Here is a 25150-nt window from a genome sequence, read left to right on the forward strand (position 1 = left end):
TTTTAAAAAATATCATTTGTGAAAGTTTTTAGATTTTAAAAATTCATTTATTTTAAATGCATTATAAATTTCTATTCTATGTATGCTTTCATTGTTATTACGAAAACTTCACATATTTCTTGAAATGTCGTGCATTTTGCAAAGATCTTTCAAAATTTAAAAACTTTTACTCTAGTGTATCGATCTTTTAATTATTTTTAATTACCCCATCTATTATAATTTTCTGTTAAATCTTAACGGAATGATATAAAATTTCTAAAATGCCCAATAATTGGAAAAAAATAAAAAAATTAATCTATTCTTTAGAAGGTTCTTTATAAAATACATGAAATTTTAGAAAATAAGTGAAGTTTTTCATCGTTATTTGTAGGATGGATTCAATTTTCATGTTTTCCAATGGTCCGAGCCCAAATTTGAACTTTTTATGGGAGCCAATTCTCTAACAATGCAGCGTTGAAATTTCTACTTTGAGTGTTAGGTAATACACACTCACTATCGTGGGATCAAACTATGACCGACGTGGCACACATCGGAGTCAGCGTACAAAGGAACTCTTCAAGACACGGAACGGAGAGGATCCGGAACTGCTGAACCCAGTTCCCGAACTGGACAAAACCGGAACAGAGGGACAAAAAGCGAAGGGTGGCACACCAGTAATTAACACAAAATCCAAGGGCATTCACTGGAAGTCTATAATATTTAATGACAGCGACGCAGAGAGAAAGAAAAGCCAGCAGCCAAAAAAGCCATCCAAACAAGAGCTCTCTCTCTCTCTCTCTCTCTCTCTCGCTCTTAAAGGCCGTCTCTTGTGGTTCTCTCTTTCTATATCGTGCGCTTCTCATACAATCTCATCCTCAGGCAGATTCGTTTCCTCTTCTCGATCCCTACCCCAACTGTAAGTCCTTGGAGCTCAAATCTCAAACCCTAAATTTATCGATCCTTCTCTGTCTTTCTAAGATCCCTAATTTTTTCTTTTTTCGTTGGAAAACCCTCAATCGTGTTTTTTTTTTTTTTTTTTTTTTCCTTCGGGAATTAGGAAATTTTTTGGATGAAACGATGACCTTCCGATTCGTGTTCGTTTGCATGTTTGGTTCCGATTTAGTGTGTTGCATGTCAGCGATTTTGATTAGGTCGTCGGTCATGAATTTTGTATTAATTAATTAATTAATTTAATATGACTATTTGGTGAAGTTGTTCTGTTCGATTTTTCTCTTGAATGATCTGTGGTGTCTTTACGCCGATGTTTGTAAGATTGAGTGCTGGATTATTGGTCAGTATTTGATTTTGGATAATTAATCGCAAAATGCCGATATTTTGAACGGATGGGGCTTTTAGGATTTGAATTTGGGGTTTTGGCAGAGAAGCGTAAGAGGTAGTTTTCAGATGTGTTTTGGTTAGATTGGATGCTTTCTACGTTTTTGTGATTTTTTGGGGGTTTTAGTAATATTTTTCTTTTCTTTGTTGCAATACATGTAATGCAAATGTGGAACATGTACGGTTGGGAGTGGGGTTTCTATTAAATTGTTATTGCATGATGAGTAGTATGCGTTGGTAACTTCCAGCTATCAAATTATGGTTCTTTACTTTCCAATACTATTAATAGAAAAGGTAAATGAGAATATGATTGTATGTTTCAATGTCATTTCGTTTTTGAAAAGCAGAAGACTGACCTTGGTCTTTTCAAGGTTTTAAATTAGCAATTGTTATCGACTGCCAAAGGGATCTTCAAGGATTTTAATAGTGCATTTTCAAGCATATTGGTTGCAGTATTTGGTGCGGGCGTGCTTGTGAACTGGATATTGGTTCTGCAGTATAATTTTGTGTTGTGCTTTTTCTGGATTCTTTAAGGCAATCATGAGTGACGAAGGAGAAAAGACTTGTCCTCTCTGCGCAGAAGAGATGGATTTGACTGATCAGCAGTTAAAGCCATGCAAATGTGGTTACGAGGTATGAGACTTTATTATTTATCTTTGGAGAAGGTTTTTGGCTCAAGTTGATAACTTTACTTATTCAAGTCCGTATTCTAGCTAGTATATTGACTTGTTTTTGCCTTTTCTGAGTCTTGATCACATCAAAGGTTTTATCACGTGTATCTCTATTGCATGCTCATACAATACCTAGCACACCTTTTAGCAGCACGTTACCTGTAGATCCAGTGGAATTATTTCATTCTCCCCACTTTCTGATAAATTTGAATAATCTCTTGCACTCTATCCATTCTCTTGGCGGTGGTACTAAGATTGCTGTTTTGTAGTTCTTGCAGTTGGAAGATTGGTTAACGTATTATTTTGTTAATTAACTATCCCTGGATCAAAATTTCTTGTTGTCAACCATCTAATTTATTTTTGATATGTCCATTTCCATTAGTAGTTGTGTTTGTTAATTCTATGCTAAATCTTTGTTCACATCTTCATAGATATGTGTTTGGTGTTGGCATCACATATTGGATATGGCTGAAAAGGACGAGACAGAGGGGCGGTGTCCTGCATGTCGTTCTCCTTATGACAAGGAGAAGATTGTTGGGATGGCAGACTCTGCGAGGTGGTTATTCTAGGAATGGCATATGATGCTGGCATGGAATCGATATTAGTTTTTGTCCGTTTGTTTTGATTATACTTTTATTTTAATTTCTTCCGCAGGTTGGCGGCTGAATTTAATGTGGAGAGAAAAAAGGGCCAGAAGTCAAAATCCAAATCATCCGATGGACGGAAGCAACTCAGTAGCGTTCGCGTGATTCAACGGAACCTTGTCTACATAGTTGGCTTGCCTCTTAATTTGGCAGATGAAGATGTAATCCTCCTATCTGTGTGTGTGTGTGTCATTTATGTACCTAGTATGTTTGGTTAAGTTCTTCGAAGGAGTACATGACCTTTTTTTCTTTTTAATCTTTTCAATCTTTTATGCAGCTTCTCCAGCACCGTGAATATTTTGGTCAGTATGGTAAGGTTCTAAAAGTGTCCATGTCTCGAACAGCAGCTGGTGTAATTCAACAATTTCCCAACAATACATGTAGTGTGTAAGTTTCTTAACGTTTGTTTTTGCCTGGTTAGTCAACAGTAAGAACTCTTATGCTTTGTGCAGTAGGATTTTTCCTTTTCACTAATGCTTATGTGTAAAGTCAAGTGCTCTTTAAATTTAATCATATACGTTTTTACTATTATTTGTCTTGCTTTAATTTACTATGCTTATGTAGTTTTTCACCTTTTCATTTTCCAATTTTCCTGTTTTATGGGGTTTGAGTTTAATTTGTTTCCTTGGTTTTGATTACCTTTCTTCATAGTTATCAGTAGTATTATTCTCACGAAATGTTTATTTTTATTTTTTTGTTTTGAGCCTTATTAATTTTTTTTATGGACTCAGATATATTACCTACTCAAAAGAGGAGGAAGCGGTTCGTTGTATTCAAAATGTACATGGGTTTCTTTTGGATGGTAGATCGTTAAGGTAAATGCATGTTGATATCTCTTTAAAAGTAATTTCATACTACGGCTTATGTGTCCCCTCTGTTGATTACTTTCAATGATTTCCTTATTCGCCTTTTCCTTTCTAGTTAGGTGTTTCCTTTTGTATACCTCCGGTGTGCTAAGGGGCACCCTACGCCTTTAATGAGATTGGATTATTACTCACAAAAATAATAATAATAATAATAATAATTTCATCAATGGGTTGGATGAGTTTGAATCATTTTAGTTTGACGTGGAATAATTTTTGATGTGTCAGGGCTTGTTTTGGAACCACAAAGTATTGTCATGCTTGGCTCAGAAATGTGGTATGCATTATTCACTTTGTTTATTCAGTTGTATGAATTGTTTTTTAGTTGTTGCTTGAGCAAAATTTAATGTATCTTTTTGGGTATGGCACTTCTACTTGGTGCAGCCTTGCAGCAACCCTGATTGTCTCTATTTGCATGAGATTGGTCCGCAAGAAGATAGTTTTTCTAAAGATGAAATAATTTCAGCATATACGAGGTATATGGATTAGTTTGTACTGTTATATTTTTTTCTGGGAGACCTTCAATATTGCCTTTTGCAACATTTTGGGAATGTTCATCACCTTTTGCTTTTGTGAGGATACTAAGTATGAGTTCATTGAGTGCGAGTGTACAAATTGTGATTTTCTTATCTCCTTTTGATAGAAAATTTGCTTAAGGGGGCAAAATGGATGTTACATGCAATTGGTTATAAGCCCATTGGTTTAGAATGAAATCTTGTCTCTTGCCTCATCCTATTGCTCTGTCTAATTAAGTTGAAAAACCTTACCACGCAATAGTGCTCCATGTATATGTGAAACCTAAGTATCAGAAAGATAAGAATGCTCAAGAGCTTTCTGGATTTTGTTTATTGACACCATTGGAAGGTCGTATGGCAAAAATGAGATTGGAATTCTGGAGGACTTAAATTCAAGATGTCATTTCTACAACTAAAGAGAAATTAGGAAGTTAAAAGTAGCATATGAAGTCGTTGGAGTTTCAATGTTTGAAAAGTTAAAAATGGATTTGAAAAGTTGATATTATATTGGTTTTGGGTTTTCATTTTGCAAAGTCTTTTGAATCAATTTTCCTGCTTTGTGCCGCTTGATAGTTATGTCGTGCCTTCACTGGATATTCAATTAACTTGCATAGTGTTTTTAAAGGAGTCGAGTTCAACAAATCACTGGTGCTGCAAACAATATGCAACGGCGTTCGGGGAATGTGTTGCCACCACCAACAGATGAATATTGCAATAATAGTTCTGCTTCTGCTGGAAAGCCAATTGTTAAAAATACTAGTGTAAGACAAGATGTCATAAATCAGCATTTTTCTTTATCGTTATTCTCATTATTGCTTTGATCTATGTTTGGCACTGTTCTATACTTTTGGAGGTACTGCTTTCAGTTGCATGTCATGATGTCATTGATATTTGTGTATGGGATGCGTCCGGCAAGTCTATTGTTGCAATAATGCCCATTTATATTGTATGACTGAGGAACTCAGAACAGAGTCACGGTGTCTCATTTAGTGCAAATTTTCATTACTTGTGTGTCTCTGTATTTTTTTGAAATTTACTTGTGTTGGACTGTCATCTAATTGAGTACACACTTTGTAACATGTTATGTTACATGCGTACATCATTTTCCTCAATGATATTGAAAATGACTTAGCAAGAGAATCATCAGCGTTACACCCTAGTACCTGAGTATGTCTACAATTGGATAAGAATGGGGATGCTCTTTTATTTTGTATAATGGTTGGGACCAGAATTAAGGGATCATTCATATATATATATATAGCATTCATGATAGTCAGTATCAAAGTTATGATTGAGATGTATGATTCTCTTCTGAACATAGGTCCAGGCAACATAATATATTTTTTTTGATAAGTAGGTCCAGGCAACATAAGAGTTAATGTTTGGTTTTACTTCCTTACAATATTATTATATACTTGGGATTCATGGAACTTCTGCTTAGTGAAAAAAATGTTTTAATTTATAGAATTACTGATATTCAGCTGTCATTATTGTGACAAACACATTAGCATCTATGTTTCTGATGATATGGCTACATTTATCTAGCAGAATATTGCAAGTGTTGTTAGAGGTTCTCCACCGAATGGAAGTTCTGGTAGATCAATAGCTCTTCCTGCTGCCGCCTCCTGGTATTCAATTTTCCTATGTTCCTTTAATTTTGTTGATGATGTTTGCTAGTCTAAAATTTTTTATTACTTGTACCAGGGGAATGCGTGCTTCAAATGGCCAGCCACAAGCAGCCAGTATAGCATGTCCAAATGGTTCTTTGAAGCAGAAACCTGACACCGTTGTCAGTACATTGGAATTTTCATCCGCAGTTGCAGGGACAACTTGGGCTTCGTCTATGCATGGTGATGCTGGAAAGAGGCCTACATTGAATGAAGAAATTCAAACTATGAACCCTCAAAGTAAACCGGAATCATTGAAATCTTTGAAACAGCATATAAGTATGGATTCTCAAGCTAATTCATCTGAGAAATCCGCCACATCGGATGGAACTTGTGCTTCTTTAACTTTGAGCTGTGAATTATCGTGTCCACCAGCATCTAAGGAAAATGATAGAGGCATTAGTATGCCAGCCGAGATTACAAATTCTGGTTATCACACTGGGCAGTCTTGTGATTCTGTTCCTGAAAATTCAAGGGTTGCTAGTGATGGTCAGATTCAGAACTTGTGCTCTGACATGTCATCAATAAGCATTGATAGAATTGCTAAAGATGAACATTCTAGTGTGGTCAGCCCAAATAGTTCACTTTCTGATCACGGCTTGAATATAGCACCAGGAAATCAAGGGTTACAGAAACATTATGTTGCTCAATATAGAGAACATTCAATCACAACAGTTGGGAAAGCTAATTCAATCAATGGGGTATATGCATCAAGAGAGCAATGTGACTGGAGATCAGATTCACATGCTCAAGCAACGAAGGATACATCTCCTGGAGTGGAAGATGATATCATATCTTTTGATAGTCAAAGACTCAAGGATCCAGAAGTTGTAAGTAGGTCTTCTTATTTGACTAATTCGTCTAACCCGCTCCATGTTTCAAGGTCTAACCCTTTGCAATATAGTGATGCTTATGGTGCACTTAGTTTAAATGCTGATCATCCAATACATGTGGATAATAGAGTTAGCGACAGTCCGCTTCTACATTCATCTAGTGTTTCAGTGATGTCTAATGGTTTCCCTGAGAACTTGGTCAGCAGTGCCTCTGGTTCAGGTAGGACCTTGGAAGATTCCTTTTTGCTTCCAAATGAAGAGAAAGGGAAGCAGATGGGAAGATTCCTGGGTGATACAGCTAATGGTGATAGCAATGCTGCTGTAGATAAAGGAGAGAGCAGCATAATCTCAAATATATTATCCTTCGAGTTTGACACGTGGGATGAGCCATTGGCATCCCCTCAAAATCTGGCTAAGTTGTTTGGTGAAAGTGATGAACAGTCTGGTTCTTCTGGCAAAATATCGAGTTCCTGGAAAATACAAAATAACAATCAATCCCGGTTCTCTTTTGCAAGACAGGAGGATTCGAAAAGTCCTGCATTTGATGTACAGCCATCTTTACATGCCATTGAGAATTTGCCAAAAAGCCGTTCATTTGGCCAGGATTTCACTGAAAGAGATTTGTATATGGACAAACTCGGCTTTGGCAACGGTTTCTCCTTCCGAAATTTTGAAGAATCTGAAAATCTTGTTAACAGTCATCCTATTATCTCTTCTAATAAGTTTTCTGGTGAGTCTTGTTTAGTTTCTTGAAATTTTGTTTTACTTTCTATGTTTTTATGTTTTTGGGTTTTAGTTATTTAATTGCAGCTTCCAGTTTTATGTAATGTTTTGTTGATTACTCTTTGGTTGAATGTAGCATACCACCCCCCCCCCCCCAAAAAAAAAAAAAATAATAATAATAAAAAAAAACCCATTACCATAAAATGAAGGAAGAGAAATAGCATTTGGGACTACTGTTTGTCCCTCTTGTTGATTTATGTTATAGAGGATCTAGGAGAGGACTCATATAGATGATGGTTTGATTTATGGCATGCAATTATGTTAGGTGGTCATTGTTGTACCACCAATTTGGCTAGCATCTAGACTTTCAATTCTGAACACCACTTGTTTGTCAATATTTATGTGATTTGGGGCCATAGAAATGCCTGTTGTGCTTTTGACATGTGCACAGGCTGTCATACATGTCAACTTCTAAATATCTGGGTGGAGTGCCCCAGATCCCTTGGCTGTCAAATGCGGAAGTGGAAAAAAAAGTTAACGAAAAACCTCACTAGCAGTTACTGTTTTTTTGACTTTATTGAATTGTAATGAAACAAGACTATAAGACTCCACTTACCACTCACGACATAGGGGGCCGAGTCCAAATACTCATTGCTTGAAAAGGCATGCTTTGCAGCTGTCTGAGGCCAGTGGATAAGAGTGGTAGTAATCCTGGATTTAAAAGTTAGTGTTGCAGTCAGTTGTTTTTCTTTCCTTTTCTTTTTATCCTTTAACTGCTAGTGGATGGATTAAATTCCACTGTCTTATGATCTTGCCAAAATTTAAATGGACTGCATATTCGTTTTGTATCCACCATCCATAGAAGTTGTAATTTTGTGCCTATCAATCTCTTCATCTTTTTAGTACCGATGTTTGTCAGGCGTCTCCAGAGCACAAATTTCAGCCCCTCCTGGATTCTCTGTACCAAGCAGGGTACCGCCCCCAGGTTTTTCCTCTAATGAGAGAGTGGACCAGGCTTTTGACCCCATGTCTGGTTAGTTACCGTACCATTTTTCCTAATCTTATAACCAGATTATTACATCTATATATTTCATCTTTAAAATGATTAGTGATTTCTTTTCTGTTTTACTTCTCAGGGAGTCATCTGCTTGACACCACGCCCTCCTTGTTGAGAAATTCATATCAAGCACTGCCCACTGGAAATGTTGGTAATGCTGGGGAGATTGAGTTTATGGATCCTGCAATTTTGGCAGTTGGGAAAGGGAGACTTCAAGGGGGCCTTAACAATCCAGGCTTAGACGTGAGATCAAATTTCCCTCCACAATTAAGCACCTTTGAGAATGATGCCAGATTACAACTATTGATGCAAAGATCGCTCTCCCCACAGCAGAACATGAGGTTTGCTGACATTGGGGATAATTTTTCTCATCGTAGTGATTCTTATGGCCTTTCTTCAAGGCTTGTGGATCAATCACAAGTGAGCAACCTATCCCCTTTTGCTGCACAGCTGTCCCTCCAACAGTCTAGAAATGCGCTTATGTCTAATGGTCATTGGGACAATTGGAATGAAGTTCAAGGTGGAAACAGTCTGGGTATGGCAGAGCTCCTAAGAAATGATAGACTGGGATATAATAAATTTTACACTGGTTATGAAGATTCAAAATATCGGATGCCCAGTTCTGGTGATCTCTATAACAGGACATTTGGGATGTGATTCTTGTCAGGATACTTTTGGCATGGCTGGCAATGCTTAAAGAGGAATTGAAAATAATCTTGTGTGATTTGGTGGCACTATATTGAGAGGAGGGGACTGACTAATAAGCTATAACTGGTCTCGTTGGACAGCCTGATGAAGAATCATAACTCCTTGAAAGAATACGGTCTGGTTGCCAATGGGTAAGGATGATTTTTTTTTTAATTTTTTTTATAACTTTTGGGCTATCATTTTGTTGTTGGAGTGCCTGCATAGTTTGTGACACCGAAGCATATGCCGTTTCTTCTCCACCTGGAAGCATATAATTTTCTTTAACCCACTCCCTCCCTTCCTTCCCCTCACCTCTTAGGCCCCGTTTGGTTTGCGGAATAGGTATTCCATTACGAAAAGAAATAGGTAGAAGATGTTGGAATAGAATATTCATTCCAATTCTGTAGTTTGGTAGCAACACATATTTCAAAATTGGAATTGAACCAAAATTACCCCAATGGGTGGCCGGCCACCCACAACAGGCACTGCGGGTGGCTGCGCTACCCCAGAGGACCTCGCCGTGCCCCTCTGGGGTTGGCGTGGCCACCCCCGGTGCCATCGGGGGTGGCCGCGTCCACTTGACGGTCCTCTGGGGGTGGTCACGGCCGCCTTGGATTCACATTGGTGATGGACTTGGCCCCCGATAGCATCGGGGTGGCGCGACCACCCTAGGGCCTTCTGTGGGTGGCCGGCCTCCCATATATATATAGAACGAAAAAAAAAATGCTTTTTTTTGGAAAACTTTGTCCGTTCTCTCCGTCTCTCATTCCTCTGTGTAAGAGATTTGTTATTTACATGGGAGTAACTTTTCCTAGAAATAGGATCCTACCAAACAAAAGAGTCATTCCATTCAAGTGGTCTATTTCGCCATGCCCTTAATGCTCAAGTTTTTGATTCAAAAAATTGTGCTTAGTAGTAGATGTCCCACTTTGAAATGTCTTTTAATCCCCCAAGCAGCATAGCTATCAGCTTCAAATTCGGATTTCAAAATTGTCGAGCAGAAAATCAAATTAAATTTATTTGTGGGCTGAATGCTGCCAATTTCTAGTTTAATCTGATGATATCGGGGTGTAGGTATTTTTCAACGTTGTGGAAGAATAATCTTTTTATTCTTTTTCAAGTACCCTCTATCACCATGCTTTATCTTAGGTTTACAAAATAATGACGCTTGACTATGTTACTTTTTGGTGCTTGTAATCTGTATTAACTGATTGATTGGTTTGTTATATTTTTTTTTGGTTTTCTGCAGGTGAACTAAGCTGCGAGTCTACTAGTAATGACCATGAAGACCCGCCATGGATAACAGATTATTGTGGTGAATGCTTTAAATGATCAAATTGGCATGCAGATGCTTCAGATGTCCCTATGTGTTGCTCCTAATTACACCAGTTAAAATCGGTGTTGCTCTCACCTTAAAGTAGATGGAATCTGACCTCTTCCTTTTGAGTTTTTTCACTGCCTTGACAGATCTAACCCTACTAACATAAAAAGTGGCCTAGGCCTCAGAGTGGTCCGACTTTCTTGGGGAAAAAAATGCCCTTTACAGTTTTTACAATATAACGATATCATCTCACATGTTTAGTTGCATTCTTTTGTTGTCGGATGGTATACATGTTAAGTTATTTTGACTTGGCATGCCTTTTTGTTTGAAGTGTTGCAATATATATTGGTTTGGTTAGTCATTACAAATTTACAACTATCTTGGAAGCCCGTTGGCACATTTATAAAACGTGCCAGCTTCATTCGAGAAAGGACAGAAGTCTTTGAGGAAAGTTGGAAGACTATGAACTAGACATGGCATTCAGGAATCTGAAAATGCATCGACACTTTTGTTAGTCCGAGTTCACTGCTTTCAGCCTCCCTTTGCTCAATCTCTTGTGTATTCCAGGGTCTGCAGTGCCCATCGAATCATCCCTTTGTGGGTAATGCTTAATTTGGAAAGTTGAGAGATTTACCAATCAAACTGCCGATTTGCAAGGACAAAGAAGAATGTCTTGCTCTTCCTTGCATCACAGCCTGCTTACAAGGTTTGACAAAGCAGCATTGTCATTGGAAACCAAAGATCTCACTGGAGGTACGCAGCAAAAGTTTAAATCTATCTTAAGGTTCTCTCTAGAAACCTACCTACCAGAAAATACGATTATTAATAAAAGTTCCCAAATGCTCTTGGATAAAGATCTATCTTTATTTCAAATAAAATTAATATTCAGTTTATGGTCTTGATGTAAAGTTTCTGCATTTAATGGTATATATAAAGCTATGACATGTCTCTTAAAAAAATTAAATAATATAAAATATGTATACCAAGTTACAAACTTAAAATCGAGACCATAAACTGAGTGGTATCAATTTTATTTGAAAATAGAGATTATCCTATTCTCTTTTTATGCTCTTGCATCTTGGCTCGTTCTAAACACCCGTTATCTAGTAAGTGTTTGTTTTTGCTACCAATTTCACAATGGGTCCTTCATTACTTGAGAATTTGCTCGTTCTATGCTGATATAATTCTCAACATCCCTCTTCCTTTTGACCCAGCCGAAGATATATGGACTCTTGAAGCCTCTGGTAAATTTACAATACAATCTGCTTATGGTTCAAGTGTGGCCTCTTCTCTCTCTACTAACCCCCTCCTCCGATTTGGCTGAATTGCCATTTGGAAGCTCAAATCTCTAAGAGCTACGAAGAGTGTTTGGGATTGTATTAAGGAGGGTAAAAAGTATTTTTTAATATCTAAAAAGTTGTGCCTAGGGGTGGGCATGGGTCGGGGTTGGTCAGGTCCTTAGTTTACCCCAACCTGGCCCGTGGGTGCTGGTTAGAAAATTTAGGCCTGTTACCCTTAGAATAGTCATGCTTCATGCCGGGTTTTGGGGGGGGGGGGGTGGGGGGGTAATGTTTGGGTATTATTGAGAATTGGACACGAAGACCCATTTCCGCAATCCGCCCTGTACAATTCGGTTCCAACATATTGAAACTTGTGTTTAACATTTTGAACCATGAAACCGGTAATTGTGGGGTGGGGTGGTTTTTGCTCGTACATGTGAGTTATGTCCACTCTTAGTTATGCCAAATAAAAAGTTGGTATGTTTGGTAAAAAATTTTAAAAGTATTTTTTTTGACTTTTTTACTTTAAAAATGGCAAAAACGTATTTATGTGAAAAGTTTAAAATTAAAGCTTTTTCTAATAAGCTCATTTTGACTTTAAAAATTTTACTTGCCAACGTAATCCCAAATATGCTCAAAAACTTCTCTTATGAATCATAAACTAGAATATTCTTCCCACTTGAGGGAAAATTTCAAAATTCTAGACATATGTTCGGAGGACTCGCTATGCCCTCTATATGCCTAGCTCGTTGAAAGACTTTGTGGCACCTTTTCACCAAATGTAATATGAAAAAGATTCAACAAAAATATAAAATTCGCTATTTATTTTACGTCAAGCAATACATGGAGTAACTATTGATCTAGCAGTAAAGGCAAGATATTTAGGTAGATCGACTCATCAAGTTTTCATTGAAATATTATCGGCACAAGGAAAAGCACTTACCATTCGTTGGTTATCAAGAGCATCCAGAAAACGTTCGGGTCAAAACATGAATTTCAAGTTCTGAATTACTGGCTATTGCCAAAAGGAGTGATGATGCTAGGGCTGTAAATGAGCCAAGTTGGGTACTAGAAATTCAGGATCGGCTCGTTTTAGAAGGCAAATAAACGAGCCGAGCTCGAGCCCGAGCTGAGCTAGGAAACCCTTGCTCGAACTCGGCTCGCGGAGAATGTTCACATGCTTGGGATTGAGCTCAGGATCGTCTAAGGGAAATTTTGAGCTGAGCTTGAGTTAGAAACAAAAAGTTCAAATTCATGATTTCGAGCCCGAGCCTGAGCTCGAGCTCGGCTAACAAACCAATCGAGCCTTAAATAGGTAGCTTGGCCTGATTAAGGCTCGTTGAGATTGATATTGACTGAATTAGGTAAGATTCAACAATGATAAAATTCACTAAATTAGGTAACATAAAATTACATAAGGGCCATTGTTCAGGACAAGATATTAGGGCATTAATTCATGGGAAAACCTAAAACTAGGTAACTTACAATTGCAAAAATTAGAAACACCTAAAATTACGTACTTATAGGACAAGTATATCAGCGCATGGGGGCCATGATTCATGAAACATTTATAAATTACAAGCAACTTCAAATTGAAGAAAAAAAAAATTAAAAGTACCAACAGAAAATGACTCAAGAATACATAAATGAGTCAAATGACCAAAAGACAAAATTCATCTAAAGAGACTACAGTCTTCGACATAGCCACCAGCTGCCCACACCATACTGCATTCAATAAAAAAAAAAAGGTGTTAAATGTTTTTTTTAACTTCCTCGCAAGATGTCAAGGGAGGGGCTTGTTTGGCAAGCAAATTTTACTCTTTTCAATTTTTTGGGTTGATTTGGCACCACTAACACTTAACTCAATTCAAAAAATTTCAACCAAACTAATAAAAAACATTAAATAAAAATTTAAAAATCAAGAAAAATTTTTAAAAAATTAAAAAATATATATATTTTAGGGTGGTGGCCGAACCATCCCCTAAGACTCGGGGTGGCTGATCCACCCCCTAGATGGTGGATCGGCCACCCCCGAAACCAGTTGGGGGTGGCTGAGCCATCCTTATCAAAGCCACCCCCAACTGGGGGTTGCCGAGCTACCCCCCATTAGTTTCGAGGGTGGCCAATCCACCTTCAACCCTCTGGGGTGGATCGACCACCCCAAGCAGCTACTAGGGGTGGCTCGGCCACCCCCCATCTGTTTCAGGGGCGTCCTTCCCATCCCGAGTGGTTTTTCGGGGGTAGCTCAGCCCACCCCCGCCTATTTTTGGGGTGGCCGAGCTACTCCAAAATCGCTGTTGGGGGTGGCTCAACCACCCCATCAATTTCGGGGGTGGCCAAGGGGTGGTTCAAAACCACCCTTGCATTTTTCTTTTCTTTTCTTTATCTTTTTTGTTTATATATATATATAAAATTTTTAATTATAATATTTTATATTCTTCAAACAAACCAAACACAATCTCAACTCTTTTTTCTCCTCGATATTTACAATTTTGAGTTGAGTTGAGTAAAATAGAAAAAAATCGCACACATAAACAAGCCTTATCACTTAAGGTTGAGTAATGAATAATTATTCAAAAAACCAGATAAGCAAATGCACATAAAAGACCAAGATAACAACTAAAATTAAACATTGCAAGATGTTAAGGATATTAGGATATCGGTTCAACTTGCCAGTTGACACTGATCCACACTGCAATTCGTGAATAAAAGAAAAGATGTTAGCTGTTTTTAGGGGAAAATGCATTTTACTCCCATGAAGTTTGAAGTATTTTTCAATTTGAACCCTAATGTTTAAAAATTTGCAATGTATCTCCCTAGTGTTTCAAAACTTTGTAATTAACACCCTTCGCTACTAATTGCCATCTAAGTAGACGGAAAGGACATCACGTGTGTCTCACGTGAGATTTTTATGCTGAGTCTTCCCATTTTACACCCAACCCACTATGTGAAATTACCACAGTGCCCCTCATTAAACCCAATGCCTGTATTTTTGTTTTTCTTGTCAACTCTTTTTTTTTTTTTTTTTCAAACCCACCCACACGACAACACTCTTGTGCTCCTTTTGGGAAGCTATCTTTTTCAATACTATTTCCAACAGGGAGGAAGTTCATGGCTCTTGGTGGGAGGTAATCCCTATCTCTCTCGCTTGATCTATCTAAGGAGTAGACATTCCAAGCACCATCTCTCCAGTAGGTAAAGTTGATTTTGGGGACATGTGCAACCTTCCAATAATGTCCATTTTCGATGTTTGGACGTATTGTCATGATCAACTCATTAGGCATGTCAAAAAATTCAACCAATTTAAGCACTGCCAATACTTGATGGCAGCCTGTGCAAGGATTTACAGTGCTGCAGGATTAGCTTTTCAAGGAAAGGCATTGCTCCCATTTCTATTGTAACTATCTTCAGTGCATCTAACTTATCAAGGCCTAAAACATTCAGCCTTTGAAATCCTTGAGCCGTAAACTGCAATTTCTCTCCCTCATAAACCTACATAAATTCAAGATGTACAAGATTTGGCAGACCTTAGAGTGACTCAAGTGGATCAGCCCTCAATTGACTCCACTTCAAAGATACCTTTGCCAAACTATGGAGAGAAGATATCTAGTATGGTAACTTCTCTAAACATCCTGTCAAGTATAGTCGCTACAGAAATGGAGGAGGGAAAGATAGGCTTTCAAGATCGATGATCTCGTTCTTTTCGGTTGACGTTATCGACAAAGTGCGAAGGTTTGCTAGCATGTTAATGGAGGAGTACAAAGCAGCCCCATTTTCTCTTCTGAGCTTTACAATAACAATCCTCCACAGTTGATTCAGCCTTCCAAGCTCTTTCATCGTATCATCGCCACCTAGATCATCGGCCTTGATGACGCCGAGCTTTTGTAAGAATCGGAGACGTCCAATTTGTGGTGCCATGGCCTTAAAACCATATTTGGAATTGAAGTGTGCATAGGAGTGAATCTCATACTGATACACCAATAGATGGCGAAGTTTCTGAAGCCGCAAGATCTCAGCAGGCAATGCAGTCACCCATGTGTGTTTAAGATCAAACGTCTCTAGGTTTTGTAGATTCCTAATTGAGCTTGGAATGATTTCTATCTTTGTGCCTCTCAAGCTTAGATATTTCAGATGGAACATCTTGGTGATCTCATTTGGGAATATCTCTAGAGGTGCACCCTGCAAATCTAACAAATTAAGTAGCCTAAAATCAAGAGAAAACAAAAGGGAGTTTGAAGACTCGGACAATGATGATTCTACCCTTCGAAACATGAGCAAAGAACGAAGCCGAGAGATGCTCTTGGTTTCTTGCACATCCTGCGTGGTTTTATGTATCGATAGGTGACAAACTTTTTCCGGCCACATCATGTTCTGTTCTCGAGCTATGGTTACAAAATTTTGGTCTCTTGACTTCGAAATGATTATCTCACGAAAAAGGTCATGGATGCGACAAGTTCTGTAAAAGGAGCACGAGAGTGCTGTCGTGTGACGCACGTGATGTCCTTTCCGTCTACTTAGACGGCAGTTAGTAATGGAGGGTTTGAAAAACAAAAGACTTGACGAGAAAAACATAAAAACAGGTGTTGGGTTTAATGAGGGGCACTGTGGTAATTTCACACAGTGGGTTGGGTGCAAAATGGGGAGACCTAGCATAAAAATCTTATGTGAGACGCACGTGATGTCCTTCTGTCTACTTAGCGGCAATTAGTAATGGAGAGTGTTAATTGCAAATTTTTGAAACATTAGAGAGTACATTGCAAATTTTTAAACATTGTGGTTCAAATTGAAAAAGACCTCAAATTTCAGGAGGGTAATATTTTCCCCCTGTTTTTAACTCCCTTGCAAGATGCCAAGGGAGCTTTATCACTTAAGATTTAGAAATAATACAAATTGGGTAGGGACTTTCTATAGCTAAATAGCCTAAACACACACATAACAAAGACCAAAGTATGTACATCAAATTATAGTAAAACATACAGTAAAGTGTGATGTACATGAAAACAATAAATGGTATAATAGAATAATAGAATATGTACTCAAATGTGCAAAACTCAAAAAATAATAGAATCAAGTTGATCAACCAAAACTACTAATTATAAACCACCTACCTATAAACAAGAACATTAGGGTAAAAAAAAAGATGTAATCTCAACAATTTACAGATTGAGTCAATAACAGTTTACATATATCATCAAATTACAGTGTATCACAAACCACATAGCAGCAGCATAAAGAACCATATACCGCAAACCACAAACAGATACACATGAAATTACAAAATGAATTAGCAGGAATAAAAATAATTTTTTAGGAGCAGAGCAGTAGCATAAAGAAATAAAGATGATCCCAATAAGCACAGTTTTTAGAGATATTCAGGCAATATAAAATGCAGAAACTTAAAAATACTAAACTAGCAACTAGCAAGTGAAAAAATGTTGCAGCTTTTAATGAAGGTTCTTAGTCAAGGACTCAAGGAATATGTACTGCATTCACAAACAAACAAAAAAAAAAAAATTAGATAATTTTTACTCACTTGCATTTAGTTAGTCAAAGTCTCAAAGGTCTTTGACCTTTAATAAACGAGTCAAGGAAGGTTCAAATAACCAATTTTTTGTTGAAAAATGAAAACAATACAATGAAAATGGAAAAAATATATTACCTCAACAGGCTCAACAATAAAATGAAAATGGAAAAAATATATTACCTCAACAAGCTCAACTCCAAGTCTCCATGCATTAACTACTTGCTTAAATACAGGTTGTCCAAGTTTCCAACAAAAGTATAATATAGCACTTAAACATAAAACATAGTAATCAATTTACAGACTTAATAAATAAAAGGAGACTGAATCAAAAAATGTAGTAATCAAATTGCAGACTTAATAGAGAAAAAGACTGAAACAGTTCAAAATACACTCCCTATCTGAATCTGAAATTCTGAATCACATTCAGGTAGTTGTTGTACTTGTAGTTGTAGTTGTAGGCAACTCAACTTCAACAAATTTCTACAAAAACAAACACAAATTTAATAAGGCCAGTTCATACAAAAATAAGAGTTAGTAAATCACTAAATAATCTAAATACATAAATTATAAAGTCCTTACTTCACCAACAGATTTTATCTTGATGCCATGAAGTGCTCTTACCCAATTTGAACCACATAAGAGCATCTGAACAGTTTCAGTGGATAATGATGCTCTATGTGGTTCAATAACTCTACCACCAGCACTAAAGGAGGATTCTGAAGCAACTGTACTTATGAGAACAACCAAAATATCCATTGCCATCTTAGGCAAGATACAGTACTTCAAGGCATTGCATTTCCACCATGCCAAAGCCTCAAAATCAGTTTCCATATCTTCTCCATTCTTATTCTTATCACAAATGTAGACATCCTCTTCAAGATAAACATTCAAATTTGTTTTAACGGGCTGGATGATGTCATTGCTTCTAATATATTGAAAATACCTTGATCAACTAAGGGAAACTTTGGGTACTACATCTCTAACTGTTGCACTTGAGGAAGAAGAAGCATCTACTTGGGTAGTTTTTTGCAAGATAAAAGCATTATGAGCAAAAACATATAACTCAAACAACTCTTGCAGAACTATTAGCACATTGTGAGTGTGAATACTAGCTTTAGCCCCAGGATAAATGATAGGAAAACAGAAATTGATCAACTTCATCTTATATCTTGGATCCAAGACAGCAGTTAGGGACATCAACAAATTACTATCACCCCAATACTTATCAAATTTGGCAGCCATCTTAGTTGCCATTGACCTTATGTAATCATTCCTATCCTCACACTTAATCATCAAAACTTCTTTCATCCTCCATCTCAGGTAAAAACAGATTTGCTGTAGGGTAGTCACTATTGGATACAACATTGGTTACATCATTGAAAACTGATAAAACCTAGTTCACATTATCCACCATATCCCACTGTTCTGGACTTACAACCTGAAAGGTTTGATCAACTCTATGGTACCTAGGAAACACTTCTTTGATCCTAATTACAGTCTCCAACATCATATAGGTGCTATTCCAATGTGTGGGGACATCTAAAATCAACTTCTTGCAAGGTAAATGCAATCCCTTTGCTATCTCACTAAAAACATTCAACCTACCATCAGAAGCCACTATATATTTTATGCCCTGCCCAACAGAATCTATGATATCCCCAATTTCTGTAAGCCCAGCTTGCACCAACAAGTTTGTAACACTTAACATGAAACAACCTACCTGCAACCGACAAAAAATTCCTCAACTCAAAATCATCTTTAATAAGTCCAATTGCAAAATCATTAGCTCTAGCATTATCAACAGTAATTGTAAGGACTTTATCCTCAATTCCCCAATCAGAAAAACAATCTCTTAATGCATTAGTAATCACAGCACCAGAATGTGGAGGAGGTACATTGCAAAAGTTTAAAATTCTTTTTTAGAGGCATCAATTAGAATTCACAAAGTGGCAAGTCACCACCATATATGACACTCTTTGAGAGGAGCTCCACATATCAGTGGTGATGTTTACCTTATCAACCGATTTTAAAAGTGTTCTCAGCTTCCTTTTTTCATTGTTGTAAGTGGTAATGTAGTCATTTCTTACAGTTGCACAACTTATTATTATTATTATTTTTCCAATGGGGTGTGCAGGCCCTCATGAACTTTTTAAAAAGTTCATGCTCTATCATATTAAAAGGGTACTCATTTAGAAGCACCATATGGGCAGCAAGTTCCCTAACCCTACTCTCTTTATAACTAAAAGTTGTCAAACTCCCTACACCATCAGGGCCACTATTAGGTTCAAATGACAAAGTGTTTTGCTTTTTACTGCTATTAAACTCCATAAATTTAACACATGAAGTCAAATGCCTATTTAAGGTTAAGGTAGTACTAGATTTGCCAACAGCAAACAATCTCTTACACCAATTGCATTGTGATTTTTTCACTCCCCTTTTTTGTAACTGAACTAAAGTCATTCCAAACTTTGGAAGTCTTTTTCCATTCCTTCTTTTGATATGGTGCATTCCCACTCGAGCCACTCCCATCCCCAGACCCAGCCCTACCAACAGCAGGAGAAACAGTGTTAACAAGTTGATTTGGTGTATTTTCAGTGCTACGAAACTCAACAGATCCAGGGGTAGGGTTGACAATAAGTGTATCATCACCTAAACAAGTTCAATGTCTTCCAATTCCAAAGTCTGACTCGTATTCTCCATAACTGTTAATTATAAAATTTAATTGATGATTAAATTCTAGCTTTCTATTTTCTAACATGACAGATTTTTAACTAACATAAATCATGCTTAAATTGATTAATAGATATACATAGCACAAGGAGGTAGAGACTTTATAGAATCTTGAGTAATAACATAAATGAATAAATTGAATAATAGATAGACATGTTAAGGAGATAATTTGTTTTAATCAAAGCATTAAGTAATTAGAGAGTAAATGTTAACAGAATATTGAGTTCTAGCATAATGTAATAATAGATAGATATAAGCTGATAGGTTACAGGTACAAAGCAATTCATTTTAAATTTTTAATCAAAGCGTAAGTCATTAGAAAGCAAATGTTAACACTTAACAGAATCTTGAGTAATAACATAATGGAATAAATTGAATAATAGATAGACATAGCAATTTGTTTTAATCAAAGCATTAAGTAATCAGAGAGTAAACATTAACAGAATATTGAGTTATAACATAATGTAATAATAGATAGACATAAGCTGATAGGTTACAGGTACAGAGCAATTCATTTTAAATTTTTAATCAAAGAGAAAATGTTAACATTTAACATAATCTTGAGTAATAACATAATGGAATAAATTGATTAATAGATAGACATAACAATTTGTTTTAATCAAAGCATTAAGTAATCAGAGTACAAATGTCATTTCTATGATTCTATCTAGGGTTTCCTATTCATTAATCAAAGCATAAATTATAACAAGTTTTTTTAAAAACCTCAAGGCTCAACAATCACACTGTTGCAATTTCCATAGCCAATTGGGGTTGTAGCTTGCAAATCCGATAGACCTTCTTCCCTAAAATGCTAAAAATTAGCAACATTAGTTAGGATTTAGGAACAACCAAATCTGAAAATAAAATAACAAATACTCTAAAAATTGAAATAGTTAGGAATTAGGTTTTAGGAGAAAAACATAAATTAAAGGCAGAAGAGGCTCTTCAGAATGTTTTCCCTCTCGTTAGCAAGAAGCAAGAGCAAACATGCGAAACAAGTTGAAACAACTAAACAACTCGAGTAACTTGCATACATAATAGGTTCATACTTGTGTATAAAAGTGGGGGGGGGGGGGGGGGGGGGGGGGGGAGGAGATTTGGGAATGAATAAAAAATAAACCTATGATGACTGAAACGCCAATACTCGATTGCCATTTCTGTCATAACAAGATCAGGAGCAATAATGTTTGTCTTTGCCTTCGGTATGTGCTAGGAATTGGAGAAGATAACATGTTGTCACACCACAACCAAGATGTCACAAAACAGTTGAAAAAGTAGAAATAATCAAATAAACTATGTAAAGAACACAAAAAAATGGGGATTTGGTGACGAGAGTGAGAGTTTGCAAGAGAGGATAAAATTAGGTTTAGAAACCAAAATTAATGTTTGGTTTATGTGACGACCCGCTTGATAAAAACATGACTACAAATTTTCTTTTAAAAAACCGATAACCCACAACAAAGCGAACTGTCATAGTGGCATGGCGATACCATAGTATGCCATGAACCCATGCATTAATCTGGTTGACAATATAATATGCCACACAGAGCTACATGCATCATTAATAATTCATCAGAGATATCTTTGCAGCGGAATATAAATAACATTAGACAAACATAACACATTAGAGCTGATTTATATATCTATGTGAGTAAATTTTACATATAAAATAATGGCTATACACAAGTGTCACATGCGACATGAGCCATATACAAAGCACTAATATCTAAGCATATACATGAATGCTTCTATACAAGCGGACTATCAACTAGTCCAACAAAATAAACAGTAGATGTATCTAGGCCTTAGAGATTGTGGTAACCCAGACACATATCCACTGAGTCATCATCAAGAGTCTCTGCCCCTGCATCAACATTAACAATATCGTTTCCACCACATGAATCATCACCACCCATGATACAGGTGGAATTATGAGTCCGCCGTCTCCATAAAATAGAGACCTTAGTAGTATAGGACTTACTAAGCTTTCCAAAAGAGTCAACCCCTCAACATTACTTACGTTTACCCTAATGACTACATTGGTATAGATGTAGCTGATACGATAGACACCCTAGTCTTGAAAGTCATTTGAAATCCTACTGTTTATTTGTGAACATAAATAAGCTCATCTAAATCATTCATATGCAACCATTCGTAACGGTATGCATTATGCGCAGTTGCATGTCCTACACATAGGCATACTGATACGCCTAGTATAAAAATCATCATATGCAACCATTTGCAATGATATGCATTATGTGCAGTTGCAAATCCTGCGCATAGACATATTGATACGCCTAGTATAAAAATCATCATATGCAACCATTCACAACGGTATACATTGTGCACAGTTGCTTCTCCTACATATAGGCATACTGATATGCTTAGTATAAAAATATAAACAAATCTTCATCATCATAAAATCGTATGCTATGCATGCTCATGCTCTTCATCTCCTCATATATATATATATATATAACATCATCTCCTTCATATCATCCATACATATATACATCATCTCTTTCATATCATCCATGTTCATGCTCATGCCATAAAACCTTTGAACTCATATGCTATCGCATGTCTTTTCATAAAATCATGAAATCATGTTATAAACCATTAGAACCATAATAAGTGCTTATAGAAACTTTTCATTAAAATATGTCACGAAACATCATTAAATCGTCATAGTGTCGCAAAACATATTTTAAACCTTAAAACATAGCATCTTTGCCGAGTAAATAAAATACTTATCTAATCCGTTTGGGATTTCTTAGTAACCTTGACCCACTTGCGAGTACCTATGTATTTGCATGATAAACACAACGTTAAACTCTTTTATAGGCTCTATCAATTCAAACTTCACCAAGATACTTGAATCCCATAAGCATCTCTCACTACAAGGGAACCCATAAAACCTAGGGTTTCCATTTGACATCATTTTCATTTATAAAACTAACCTATAGAAAATCTAGAAGGTTAGACACTTCAAAAATAATCAAATCAACACTTAGTCAAAACTAGGGCTTTGGGACTTACCTTGATCTTTGATGAAATTTGAAGTTCCTGATGAGTGCTAAAATATACATATTTTAGCCGTTTAATTTACATATGTTAATCTCTTAGTCATGCTATTTTATGTTGTTTTACTTCATTTTTGTGTTTTTGTCAGTTTTTAGGCCTTTGAAGGGAAAGGAAGCATTTCTGAAAGTTTCAAGCATACATGACCAATTTTGGGAAAAGCTGGAGCTCGGATCGAGCGCATCACACCTAGGCTCGAGCGCAAGCTACGATCGAGTGCAAGGCAGTGCAATCGAGCGCACTCAGGCAATCAAGATGCGGAAAGATGTGTTTCTCACTTAAAATTAGGTTTTTCAAACCCTAATTGGACTAGGGGTCTGTCTTCCGATTTTATTAAGGTTTCTAGGGCTTCTAGGTTTTTCTAAAGCCTATAAATAGACCTCTAAGTCTCTTAGAAAATACACAATTTTAGAGAGAGAAATTGGAGGCTACTTTCAGGAGTCGTTTTCGGTTTCTTCTTTCCATTTTCTTTTAGTTTTAGTTTCATTATGTGTAACTAAACTTATTGTTAGGGTTAGATTGAAGCCATAATCATGTCTCTTTAAGATTAAATACTTGTACCTTTGTTTCAATCATATTGTGGTTTATTTTAATTGATTATGTCTATGTGATTGAATTCCTCATATGTTTATGGTATGGCTTTGTTAATTATGTTAATTTAGATGACCGAATCTTGGGCTTAATAAAGTAACAAAAGAATTTCATCATCATGGGTTCTTGACTTAATCAACGTGGGAACTAGGAGTAGATACCATGCCCTAAACTCATGTGTTTGTCGATCTCCATAGAATTATGTTTCCCTAAAGAACAACTTAGTAGATACTATGCTACATCATTTAGGGAAGAAATGAATTAGAGTAGATATCATGCCTAATTCATTGCTTAGGGAGATCAATAACTTAAGGTATAGATACCATGCCCTTACGTTTACAAGCATTAATTATACCATATGATTGGAACATAGGCCTAGTATTTTCTTAATTAGTCGGATTAGTGGTGGATATCAAAACCCTAACCTTTTCATTATTATCTCCTTTTCAATATTTCAAAATCGTGACATTTGTTTAATTTAATTTGGAAAATCAGTTTTAAATAAAATCATCAATCCTCATGGGAATGATCTCGTATTTACCACATTATACTATCGTTTTGATTTTGTGCACTTGCGAGTAAAATGTACCAATTATTTGCCTATTAATTTATGAGGGTATTTTGCACAACAGTTCCTAGCCACGAAACTTCAACCCAATGCTCGAGGAATGTTTAGAAGTCTTCTTAACACAAGAACCCCAAATAAATTTGATAGATTGAGCAAAACCTCCAAAAATATAACTTAAATTAAGAAAACTTAAGATTTTATGGATTTACCTCAAATCAATCAGTGGAAACAACAATCTAACGTCAAGGGACACGTTCCTTGGGTTCGATTACTCTTAGGGAACCTCAAATAATCATTACCTAAGGTTTGGGTACAAACCCTAAGAGAGAGAACAGAGAAAATCGTGTGGAAGAAGAAGAAAATGGGAGAAAATGAGCTGAAATCGTGATTTAGCAATTTTTATAGTTATGACGTTTCCCATTCGAACGGCCTGCGAACGGGCTTCGAACGGGAAACATTGACCTCTCTTGTGTATTTAGTAGCATTCGGAAGGTATTTTGTAGCGTTGAAACGAACAACACTAGATTGGCAGATTTGATCAGACTGACTTGGTAGATTTGAACGGACAAACTTATTTCCAATGTAAAAATGTAAGTAAATGTCTTTTACAATTTTATATGTCAATTTACTTTAAGTTTATATTGTAAATAAGGAAATACCCCACATTTGGATTCAAATAAAAATACCAAAATCTAGAAATCCAGTTTTAGTAAAAAATATGATTTTCGACAGCTTATGAAAAATGGTCCATTGTTGTTCGTCCATGTAAACTCTTTCATAAAATCCCAATTGGCTATCTAGTGTATGAGAAACAATTAGCGGTAAAAATTATCATGAAAATATCAATAAATGAAAAAGTCATTTTTCACACTTAGCCAAATTTAGAATAGACAGTTTTCCATCCAATTTTCTTGGGCGTTACAGTTTCCATCCATGAATCCCAGCCGTTGGATTTTTAAAAATATAAAAAAATATAATAAATGAACGACTCGATTTGGAGAGAGATTTTACCAATCGCTTGGGGCGTACTGCGTGTCAAGACCTTTAGTTTACCAAAAAACTAATCCCATCTGGCCATTTC

At 36.5% G+C, this 25150-nt stretch overlaps 1 protein-coding gene and 1 pseudogene across 2 annotated transcripts; one reads left to right on the plus strand and one right to left on the minus strand.

The window, feature by feature from the left end:
• Positions 1 to 743: 743 nt before the first annotated feature.
• On the plus strand, positions 744 to 10656 carry LOC132163428 (uncharacterized). Of its 2 annotated transcripts, XM_059573713.2 has the most exons (14): positions 744 to 895; positions 1849 to 1947; positions 2417 to 2541; positions 2640 to 2790; positions 2907 to 3016; positions 3361 to 3444; positions 3721 to 3769; positions 3877 to 3968; positions 4633 to 4768; positions 5556 to 5635; positions 5712 to 7237; positions 8150 to 8263; positions 8367 to 9126; positions 10224 to 10656. In XM_059573713.2, the coding sequence occupies exons 2-13, from the start codon at positions 1855 to 1857 to the stop codon at positions 8942 to 8944; spliced, it is 3138 nt and encodes a 1045-aa protein (XP_059429696.1). In that variant the 5' UTR covers positions 744 to 895; positions 1849 to 1854; the 3' UTR covers positions 8945 to 9126; positions 10224 to 10656. The 2 variants fall into 2 exon arrangements, with proteins under 2 accessions (XP_059429696.1, XP_088375205.1); XM_088519079.1 differs by lacking the exon at positions 744 to 895 and having other exon boundaries at positions 1830 to 1947.
• A 1958-nt stretch (positions 10657 to 12614) lies between these two features.
• Positions 12615 to 16147, minus strand: LOC148584220 (disease resistance protein RPM1-like; annotated as a pseudogene).
• Between the last annotated feature and the right edge of the window lie 9003 nt (positions 16148 to 25150).

The sequence above is a fragment of the Corylus avellana genome, chromosome 8, assembly GCF_965113065.1.
Source record: "Corylus avellana chromosome 8, dhCorAvel1.hap1.2, whole genome shotgun sequence".
In the NCBI taxonomy this organism is placed as follows: Eukaryota; Viridiplantae; Streptophyta; class Magnoliopsida; order Fagales; family Betulaceae; genus Corylus; species Corylus avellana.